Source organism: Dipodomys ordii, unplaced genomic scaffold (assembly GCF_000151885.1).
Source record: "Dipodomys ordii isolate 6190 unplaced genomic scaffold, Dord_2.0 Scaffold94, whole genome shotgun sequence".
Classification (NCBI taxonomy): domain Eukaryota; kingdom Metazoa; phylum Chordata; class Mammalia; order Rodentia; family Heteromyidae; genus Dipodomys; species Dipodomys ordii.
The window spans coordinates 2,472,310-2,483,977 of NW_012267310.1; the positions used below are offsets into that span (position 1 = coordinate 2,472,310).

The window sequence follows — 11,668 nt, forward strand, 5'->3', positions numbered from 1 at the left end:
ATCTCAGCCTCCTGAGTAGCTAGGATTACAGGTATGAGCCACTGGCACCCTGCTGTCCCTGAGCTTTTTAAGCTCAAGAATAGTCCTCTACCACTTGAGCCACAGTTCCACGCCAGCTTTTTGGTGGTAAATTGGAGATAAGAGTCTTATGGACTTTACTGCTGGGGCTGGCTTTGAACCGTAAACCTCGGATCTAACTCTCTTAATTAGTTAGGCTTTTAGGCGTGAACCACCAGTGCCTGGCTTTTTTTTGATATCTATACAAAATATATACAAATCCTAACATTAATAAAATTCTGAAAATGACAGCAAAGGCAACTAGTTGATAACTGAGTCTATTTACTCAGTACATAAATTATAGCGCTTAGGAAGTATTGCATTTTTTCTCTGCATTCTGAGTGAGTACATAGATATTATACCCAGTACCCCAAATTTCTTTCTTGGGCTGGCATAAAAGGTTTATTAAATCATAAGCAATATTTCATACTCTACAGTGCTTCTATAATCCTCATTCCCTAAGAAACTATATATGATATAAATAACTTCGTAAAATATTTCTTTGCTAAGCAAAAAATGCTACTTTTTAATATAAAGTTCTTAAAAGTTACTTTTGGATGATGTATAAAACTGCACAAATTGATGTGATGTTCAAATGCATGTGTGTATTTTGTGTAATGTGTAAGGTGAAAACATTTAATCTCCTCAGTCATTTACATTTGTGACGAAAGCATTAGTAATTCCTTACTTGTAGTTTTAGCTTTTTTGTACATAACTTACCTGTAAGTTAGCACACTGCAGTTACAGTCCCGTATTTGAACCTCTTCTTTTTGTGTGTGTGTGTGCTGGTCCTGGGGCTTGAAACCAAGGTTGGATGCTGTTTCTGAGCTTTGGTGCTCAAGGCTAGCATTCTTCCATTTGAGCCATACATCCACTTCTGGCTCTTTAGTGTTTAATCAGAAGTAAGAATCTCATAGAATTTCCTGCCCATGCTAGCTTTGAACTGAGATCCTCAGATCTCACCTTTCTGAATCACTATGATTACAGGCATGAACTACTTGGTTTAACCTTAAACTCTATGCTATGCTATCCTAGACTTTTGGGGTTTTGAGATGAATAAGTCTGAAAATAATTTAGCAGTTGCAAGATAACCTTGACTTAAGCTCTAACCCTTCTGTTTCTTCCTCTTCCTCCAGCCTACAAAACCTGCAGGCTGGTAGAGATTCAATCTGGACTTTGAACTTGGTGAAAGAACTTAGAGGAGTAAATAGATGTCTGCAAGTGTCTATTCTTTTCCCTCTGATATTTAGATATGATTTTTCCCCCAGTCCTGGGGCTTGAACTCAAGGCCTGAGCTTCTTTTGCTCAAGGCTAGCATTCTACCATTTGAGACACAGCTCCACTTCTGGCTTTTTCTGTGTATGTGGTACTGAAGAATCAAACCCAGGGCTTCATGCATGCTATGAAAGCACTCTACCACTATGCTACATTCCCAGCCTCTGATTTTTTTTTTAGCACAATTGAGACTTGATTCTATCTGAAGTAGGGGTCTACAAACTACAGTCCAAATGTGGCATCCTGTTGTTTTTTTGTAGCTTGCTGGGCATGCAGCCAAGCTCATTCATTACGTAGTGTCTGTGGCTGCTTTCCTGCCACATGGGCAGTGGACATTAATGGGGGAAACTGTATGGTCTACCTAGCCTAAAATATTTCCTGTCTGGCCCTTACAGAGGAAGTTTGCTGACCTGTGGTTTATACTAGATCTATGGTGAAGCCTGTTCAAAGGCTTCTTAATTCTAAAAGCAGCCTTGGTCCAGGGAGTTGGGGTTTTTTGACAATTGGGTATTCTGTAAGCAGAGCATACCTGTAGCATTGTTTCTTTCACATTTATTTCCTGAGTGGGCAGGGTGGTACTGGGGCTTGAACTTGGGGTTTAGGCACAGTCCCTGCGCTCCGTTGCTCAAGGCTAGCACTCTACCACATGAGCCACTACTCCACTTATGGCTTTTTGGTAGTTAATTTGAGATAAGATTCCCAGATTCGGTCTGAGAAGGTGGCTCAGTGGTAGAGTGCTTGCCTTGCATGCATGAGTCCCTGGGTTCAATTCCTCAGCACCACATAAACAGAAAAAGCCAAATTGGTGCTGTGGCCCAAGTGGTAGTAGAATGCTAGCTTTGAGCTGAAGAGTTGAGGGACAGTGGCCAAGTCTAGAGTTGAGGACCCATGAGTGACCAAAAAAAAGTGTGTGGGGGGGTTGGAAGGTGGCTCAGTGGTAGAGTGCTTGCCTTGGATGCATGAGGTCCTGGGTTCGATTCCTCAGCACCACATAAACAAAAAGAAAAAAGCCAGAAGTGGTGCTGTGGCTCAAGTGGTAGAGCGCTAGCCTTGAGCTGAAGAGCTGAGGGACAGCGCCCAGGCCCAGAGTTCAGGCCCCACGATCACCACCACCAACAAAAAGTACAGAAAAGTGAAATGCCTCCTGTTTCTTTTTTGGGTAGATCTCTATTTACTGAGTTTCTCCTTTTTTCTTTTCTTTTTCTTTTTTTTTGTCAGTCATGGGGCTTGAACTCTGGGCTTGGGCATTCTCCCTGCACTCTTCAGCTCAAGGCTAGCACTCTACTGCTTGAACCACAGCGCCACTTCCGGTTTTCTATTGGTTTATTGGAGATAAGAATCTCACAGACTTTCCTGCCTGGACTGGCTTTGAACTGTGATCCTCAGATCTCAGCCTCCTGAGTAGCTAGGATTACAGGCGTGAGCTACTGGCGCCAGGCTCCTTTTTTTTGTTTTTTCTTTAAAAACTCCTTGACAATGTTGGGAAAGGCAAATTGAAATCTTCCCATTTTCTTACCACATTGTCTAAAAGGAAGCCCAGGCATCCCATTTACCTTCTATAAAGAAAGAACAGGGTGTCAGTTTTAAGATGGCAGAAAACCATTTAGCTGTGCACCTTGGTGCCGTTTTCATTCTATATAAGTTCCCCAGGGGTGATGTGTTCTAAAAACAACTGGGCAGTGTTTTCTATTTGGGAATCGTAAATTACACATGTGGTGTTTGTATGCTCTCATGGTGAACTTGATGTTGAAACCAAATTATATGCTGGGAAGGGCACATTGGCCAAATTCCACTCCAGGACCCTAGATGATGGGTTATTAAACAGGCTGGCACTAAAGGACGACGTCATGCTAAGTTTAAAACCAAGACTTGCTCTTGGAATAGTTGTAACGTCCTGTCCATCATACATAGTAGGCTAGTTCATTGTTTTCAAAATACCATTCTCAAGTTCTAGCATAATTGGCTGCCTTTTATTTGTAAATAATTTTCACCCATATTGTTTTGTCTATTGGTTGGTTCAAGGAAAATTAATAAAGTTATTAGGAAGAAGAAATAGAATCAACGCTAGATCCAATAGTCTTCTGAGTGTTTAACATCAGTGGTTAAAAAGAAAAAGATGAAAGCCGAGTGCCAGTGGCTTACCCTTGTAATTTTAGCTACTCAGGAGGCTGAGATCTGAGTTTCTTGGTTCAAAGCCAGCCCAAGCAGGAAAATCTGTGAGGCTCTTATCTCAAATTAACTATTAACAAGCCCGAAGTAGAGCTGTGGCTCAAGTGGTAGAGTGCTAGCCTTGAGCAAAAGAAGCTCAGGGACAGTGCTCAGGCACTGAGTTCAAGCTCCTGGACTGGCACACAAAAAAAGAAATGGACAGTTTTAAATAGTTATTTGGGAGTGTGCTAAAATGACCATAAAACTTATGTTAGACTTCTGAGTGAAATGTACATTTTAAGAAAATCCCTTGTGTTTTTGTATACACCTTAAAGATTGAGAAATGCAATGTATGCATTCAGTAGCTCTATTAGGTTTTGACCAGCTTCTCTGGTTCTCATCACTATTATTTTCCTCATGGGTACAGGGTGGTATCCATGTTTCTAAGCATTGCATCCAGGTTTTAGGCTGGAAGAGACTGTAAGGGGGCTGGTCCTAATCCTAGAATCTCAGCTGACTCTGGCTGCCAAGGAGGCTGAAGCGGTCCATAAAAGAGAATAGTTGCAACAAGTTAAAAGAAAGTTCTTAATAATGACTATAGCTCAGACATATTTTTATGTATATCCTAAGTGAAATTTTGTTTCATGTCTTCATCACAGATTTTGGTGGGAAGAATGAGCTGTGAATATCATACCATGTTAGCATTTTGGTCTCTCAGGAGGGTTGTAGTTGAAACCATTCTGGAAATTAAAGACATCATCATTTTGATACTTCATTTTCAACACAGTGGTGACCATTATTGAAAAAAAAACTTACTTTGAATGGGTTATGTGTATGAATCTTTGCTGAATTGCATGGTGTGGCTACAATGAACTGTGTCATTAATGAGAAATGGGTCTCATTGCTTTCTATTGCTTCATACTCTTCATAATTTGAAATCGCTTGGTAAATGAGGCAGAAGGAGAATGAACTAATGAATCTATAAATAGAATTCAATGCAATTTGTGACAGTACAGAGGCTTTATCTCGTTTTTGAAGATGAATTTTATCTCTAGCTAGAATTGTTCTCGTTTATTAGAGATCTTCAAATGAGTAGGACTTATGAATGCCACTATTCACTTTTCTCTCTTTGATTTAGGGGAACTGTGTCAATTTGACTGAAGCCCTGTCACTCTATGAAGAACAGCTCGGGCGCCTGTATTGTCCTGTGGAGTTCTCCAAGGAGATTGTCTGTGTCCCTTCATACTTGGAATTGTATCCTTTAACCATGAACTGCGTTGCTAGATTATCACACCCAAATCATTCCTATACTGGTTTCATGTTTTAAATCCTAATAATGGTTAGAATTAACTGCGTAGTCTATAAAGTCCTGGTTTTCAAACTTGGCAGGGACTACTACTGGGAGGTTTAAAAATTAGTGATTTCTGGGTCCCTTTCCCAGAGGCTCTGAGTTGAGATTTGCTCTCGCTTCTTAGGTGCTCTTCATAAGCAAGTAGGATTGATCCAAAGCAGTGGTTCTCAGAGGCTGTTATATGGGAGGTGGGGCCCAGTGGCCTATTTTATTAGTCCTCTAAAGGACCTATACATAAAATGGATTAAAGTGGCACCATATATGCCAGGTACTAGTGGCTCATGCCTGTCATCCTAGCTACTCAGGAAGCTGAGATCTGAGGATTGTTGTTGAAAGCCAGCCCAGACAGGAGAGTCCATGAGACTCCAATTAACCACCAGAAAAGCAGAAGTAGAGCTGTGGCTCAAAGTGGTAGAGCATTAGCTTTGAGTATAAAAGAGCTCAGGGACAGCACCCAGGCCCTGAATTCAAGCCCCACAACCGACCCCTGTCTGGCAGGTTAAAAATTCCAGAGACACTCATTGGATTCACTAAAACAATCTGACTTTAACGCTTGTTTCTATACATGAAACTTGATGCTAATTTGCAGCAGAAATTAAGGATTAAAATAATACTGGCTCAGGACCACAGTTAATGTTAGTGTTCCCTATTATTCTACCTAATAAAGTAAATCCAGAGAATAAAGACGACTGGAAAGGAGCTGGGCACTAGTGGCTCAATGCCTGTAACCCTAGCTACTCAGGAGGCTGTGATCTGGGGATTTTGGTTCAAAGCCAGCCTTGGCAGAAAAAAAATCCATTTGACTCATCTCCAGTTAACCACCAGAAAACTGGAAGTGGCATTGTGGCTCATGTGGTAAAGCACTCACGTTGAGCTGAAGAGCTGAGGAATAGCGCCCAGGCCCAGAGTTCAAGTCCCACGACTGACACCCCCCCCCCCCAAATGCTGAGATCTGAGCATTGCAGTTTGAAGCCAGCATGGGCAGGAAAGTCCATGAGACTCTTATCTCCAGGAAACTACTCAGAAAAAGCCAGAAGTAGCACTGTAGCTCAAGAGTAGAGAGCTAGCCTTGAGCATAAAGAAGCTCAGGCCCTGAGTTTAAGCCCCAGCACCAGCAAAAGAAAAAGAAAAGCCCCAAACAAAGACTTGAAAGGAGTGTGCTGTTCAGAATTTGTACATCCTTTCTTCTGAAAGGTGCACAGGCTGGAGGGTGGAGTCAGCAGAGTCTAGGTTTGAGGGAGAGTGGAGTGGATGCTGGCCTGCAGTCAGGCTGGATTTGCCCTATTAGGTGTAGTGATCGCTCAGGCAATGTCAGAGGCAAACAAAACACCCTAAAACAAAAGCCCCCAAACAAACCTTGTCACCTCCACTGTAGAGAAGGGTATCTTGTTAGCGTACCTATCTATGCCCTTCCCCGGTCTGCAGAAATGTTGACTCCTCCCCTCCTGCCCTACACTTTGCACTGCCCACAGGGAGCTCTCTAGGAACAGCTGCATGTCCTTTATCCTTTCCCTTCCTTCTCTCTCTCCCACTGTCCCTTACCTGTCTCCCTCCTTTGCTCCTCTCTCCTTTCCTTCTGGTATAAACCTTTTGTTAGATCCTGGAAGCAGTAGTAGAACCAGTTCCTTTAGCCTTTTGTCAACTCAAGCCTCCTCACAAGTCCCAGGGGGTAGGTCTCCCAGGCTGCAAAGTGGCCTTACTCAAAGGTCTTCATTCCCATTACCACAGTGTTCTAAAGCCATGAAGCTCCCCACCCCACCCCCGCCTGTTCTCCTTGTATGACCTGTTTCATTCCTTGACACCTTGTCCAGGTGGGTATTTTACACTGTTTGGAAGAAAGCTAAACCTTGAAGATGAACCTCCCTAATGTGCTGCAAATAGCCTTCCTGATCTCCATATTCTGTATATGACATCTAAGCGAGTCAGGCAAATGAATTGTGAATTCCTTCAAGTTTTCTCTTTTTAGGAATTATTTTTAATTTAAAAAAGCCAATGGAAAAATGTATATTTTGATGAGCTAGGGCGTTGATTTTTTTTTTTTTTGCAAGTCAGTTGAAGGACAATTAGACAGCAAGCAAAGACTACGAGATGCACTGACCCCCCTAGAATGTGATTTTTGTTACTTTTTATTTCTGTGTGGGTTTTTTGTTGTTTAGTTTTGTTTTGGTTTTGGCAGATTTTCAATTTGGACATTTGGAGGAATGAATATCTTTGTTTTGTTCTGGAGGGAAGTTCTTTCCCACAAAATTGACTTAGGTATTAAATTTGGTGCTTATAAGAGAAAGAGTTCAAAATGAGTAGGAATGCTTCAATTAAAATTACAAAAGAGATATTTCATGTGTTCTGTTTGTTTTATTTTAGCTTAGTCCCTTTTCCTGCCTCTGATGGCCTTGAACAAAGCTACTACATGGACTACTTTTAGTTCCCTGACAGCACCCCTTGTCACTTCAAAATGGGATGGATAGCTGGGCCCCAGTGGCTCACACCTATAATCCTAGCTACTCAGAGGCTGAGCTCTGAGAATCATGGTTTAAGACCAGCCCAGGCAGGAAAATCTGTTGTTAGACTCATGTCTCCAGTTTACTAATAAAAAGCCAGAAGTGGAAGGATGCTATGGCTCAAAGTGTTGTTAGAGCGCTGGCCCTGAGCAAAACAGCTCAGAGACGGCTCTCAGGCCCTGAGCTCAAGGCTCAGGACTAGCACACATACACAAAAACAGATGACTTTTGGGGCCCTTTTGAACAGTAGTAATGACTTCACCTACCAACTGTGGTAGATGGTGCACAGCCTTTTCTGTATTATAAAGTTGGTCTGAGATGACAAGAGATTTTACCTGAGTATAAAGTTGAAAGCCAAAATCATGTTTGTGTTCCTTTTCTTATTTTGGTATCTTAGATGTCATAAAGATAGTTTTTGGATAGCTGTTATGAAACTTCCAGACAATTGTCGAGTAGCGTAGATACACAGTAGACTTTCTGGAGAGACATATGGAGCAAAAAGAACAAGTTGAGAACTCTTTCTAAGGAAGTATATGGATCTATCAACTTGTATTGTATTGCAAGTAATAGTCTATATGAAAGGGAAGCTTATATTGATTTGATTGACTTGGATTGTTAGATATCATGGACTTATCCTTTTGTTTTTATAAAAGGCTCACACTTAATCATTTCCTTTGTAATTTTGCAGTAAGCAAAGCTATTCAACAAGATAGAATTAGGGTCAAAATAGTAGAATAATCTTTCTCCCAAGTTTGGAACAAATAGTATAATATACAATGAATGTTCTTTGAAAAATGATTGTACACCACTCTTTCCTTTTTTGTTCCATTGGCATAGAAGAAATAATAAGGTAGAGTAAAGGGAGTTAAGTTAGTCATGTTAGCAGTAGATTAAACTGAAATAGTTCCAAGCCTGTATAGGTCATCAACCTATATAGGTCCTCCTCCTCCAAATTCTATAATGTTTTGCAAATGATTCTAGCTATTGCTAGAATACTGTTCAGGGTCAATGGAATTGTTTTGCTTCTTATTTCAGAGAAGAAATCAAGTATATGTGCTGTTTGTCTGAAACCTTGTATTTGGTGAATAGGTTGAGGCCAAGGCAACAGATCGATCATTAAGAAAGCATGGAAAGAAAGTAGACATAGAGTGAGTGGATCAGGTTATACCAGGCCATGGAGAGAAACACTTAGGAGAAAGTAAAGGAAATCGCATCAGTCAGGCAGATGAGATGAATGGAAAGATATTTTTGTCTTGGAGGATAATAGTGAATTCTAACAGAGCTTGTTTCTCTGTATTAGGAAAAGGTTGATTTTTTTTGAATATCTTTGCTATTGTTTTTAAATGAAAGCATGTAAACCGAAGTCAGAAAACTAAAAACCAGCTCCACTTTTGCTTTCTTTTTAAAGAAATGTTGTAAAGAGGGCTGGGAAGGTGGCTTAGTGGTAGAGTGCTTGCCTAGCATGTGTGAAGCCCTGGGTTCAATTCCTCAGTACCACATACACAGAAAAAGTCTGAAGTAGTGCTGTGGCTCAAGTGGTAGAGTATTAACCTTGAGCAAAAGAAGCTCAGGGACCGTGCTCAGGCCCTGAGTTCAAGCCCCAGAACTGGCCAAAAATAAAAAGAAATGTTGAAAGATTAACACTGTTGTTTTACTTTATATTCCTTTATAATGGAATATATCATACTGTCCTATAGCTACTTTTAAATGAAAGACCAGACAAATCTGACTGTAGTTTAAATTCTATTCAGCACATCAGTTATTAAGGATTGATTTATTAAAAAATGAAATGCTGCTTTCTCTTGGAAAAGTGATTGAATATTTATAAAACTTGATTAATAATGATCCAACTGGGCCAGAGGAAGGCTAGGTTGGTGGTGTTTTTAATGGGCTAGAACACTGCTGATGTCAAAAATATAAATGTGCTACTCCTTCCTGAGCAGTTTGAATAGTCATGTCCTTGTTTGCATTAACTATTGCTGACACAAGAGCTGGCATTCTCTCTACCATCTGTCAATAAATTGATCCATAGCATTCTGTCTTGTGACTCGTGGGGGAGAGGGAGGGATTGTACTGTGTGGGTGTCATGTCCTGTGTCATTGGCTCCATTTGAGGCCCTTGATTTTCGAGCCTGCTGTGAAGTGTGGCCTATCAACCAGTGCTTTGTTTTTCTAAGCACTTGTCTCATAGTGACCCTTGCTCAGGGAGCAATGGTGTGCAGATTTTCACTGGGGCACAAAGCCCTTACCATGTCTTCTTTGAACAACAGGCTGGTTGGGCAGCCTTATTTGCTACCTGGCTAGCAGATTAGAGCTGCTGTGCAACCTTGCAATACCTGCCCTCCTTTGATCAACCTGTTCCCGAGTGTCAAATCACCTGTAACATGGCTGTGCTTTTGGTCACTAAACCACATTCACTTGTTTCTGTTAACCTTGCTTGGTTTTAAAGCGGCATCATGAAAGAGTTGTTAATATTACTGACTAGGTCTGCAGCCCCACGAGGACAAGTTTGGGGTGTGTGTCAGGGAGGGGGTGGGGTGCAACCCTAACCCCCTACTTCTCAGTTTCTCGTGTGGGGGAGGAGGTTCTTCACTTTGTACCTTGGGCTCTTGGGAGCTGCCTAGGGACACATGTGAGTCCCTCTAAAACACATCAAGTAGGTAGAATTACACATTTTTTAATTAGTTTTCGAAAAATTTATGGTGTACTATTTTTGCTGCCTTATTAACTTGTTACGTAGCTGGATCATGTGGTAGGACAAATGGTATAATTTTGAAGTATATTTATAAGGTCCATGGCAACTGAAATGTGATCAGGTGTCTGATTTGTCCTGTTGACAAAGTTATAGGAATGGCTAATGGTAATGTGGCTTGTCATCTATGTTTGTGCTTCAGGGAAATGCTAAATTCAGCAAGTGGTTAGTGGACTCAAGGATACAGATGTTAATAACAGTTGCACAGAATTTGGGCCAGACCCCAAATGAAGAACCCCTGACCTCCATGCTTCCATTGTTGTATTGGACTTGGGTGGTGGGGGAAGGTAGGTGAGTTCTTTCACTCCTCTGTCAGAACTTCAAATCAACTCTGGCAGGCCAGTTCTTCTCAGCCAGAACCATTTCAAATCTCAATTACCTGGTGCAGCCATTCCACTGATTTCTGCTTTACTTGTTATTTCAAAAATGAGAAATGGAGCATGAGCACAGAATAGCCCAGTGCATTTGGAAAGCTTTTGAAAAAATATTCTTGGATGTGATTTCCCTGGGAAATCAGATGATTAATGTTTCTGGATAGGAATACTTATCTCTTGTGTCCAGGGGTCCCAGGGACTCCTAGGCTGGTTCATTACTGCTTATAGTTTTCCTGAGTAGCACCCAATCTTGATCATTGCAGTGAGCAATTCTTTCATGATGAAGCATTAGGGAGTGCCCCTCCCCCCAACACAGTGAATTGAGTTGGGCCCTCCTGGGTAAAAAAGGCTATTGATAAACACCTCCCGTATCCAGATGGAGAGGACTGGGGGATTGTTCACCCTGTTTCCCACAAATAGCCCAACGTAGTTAAGACTTGAAAGGGCAGGTCTATAGATTACAGGCCTTAACCTTGGACTTAATCTTATCACAGATCATTCATAGTTCTACCTATTTGGGAATTCTTTTTTTCTTTCTTTTGTGGCACTGGAGTTTGAATTCTAGGTCTGTGCTTGCTAGGCAAGCAGTTGCTCATTCGAACCATCTCTCTACACCCCTTTTTGTTTTAGTTTATTTCTCAGAGTCTGGCTTTTTTTTTTTTTTTTGGCCTTGGCCTGGTCATGGTCCTCCTACCTTGGCCTTTGCTCTTAAATGGATGTTCCAAAGCTTTTCCATCTTGGTTAGTGATTAGCTCATGGTAAGTGATTTTTACTACCTGTACTAGCTCGACTACTACTGTTCTCTACTGTATTTCTTGTTCTCTACTTTCTAGATAGTCTTTTGTGGCTTTTTGCTTCCTTTTTAAAAATGTGTTAGGTTTGTTACCTGAAATTCACCACACATATTTATCCTTCCAATGTTAAGGAGGAGCAATCTACATGACACATTTTTGATGCCTTTGAAATTTCCTCTATGGCCTTATTAAGTAATCTTACAGACACTACTGTGTGTGTATTCCAGATCTATTGCAAAAAGTGTATCTTGGTAGAAAGGAATAGACACCTGGATTGAAGTTCTCACTTCAGAGCTGGAGTTCTGATGTAGAGGCAGAGGAAGTAGGAGGCTCAGTACAAGTAGTCCAGATGGCCTTGACTAGACCCCGGGGTCTCTTTTGCTTAGGACCATGCTCTCTATGAGCGGGGTAGGATTTTAC

At 41.3% G+C, this 11,668-nt stretch overlaps 1 protein-coding gene across 1 annotated transcript in view; it reads left to right on the top strand.

The window, feature by feature from the left end:
* Positions 1–7,161, top strand: part of Sms (spermine synthase) — a 69,078-nt gene extending 61,917 nt beyond the window's left edge. The window contains exons 10-11 of the mRNA XM_013026492.1: positions 4,619–4,734; positions 6,643–7,161. Of these exons, the coding sequence (XP_012881946.1) occupies positions 4,619–4,734; positions 6,643–6,682 (156 nt within the window). The 3' untranslated portion in view covers positions 6,683–7,161. The remainder of the gene's footprint in view (positions 1–4,618; positions 4,735–6,642) is intronic.
* The last annotated feature ends 4,507 nt before the right edge of the window (positions 7,162–11,668 follow it).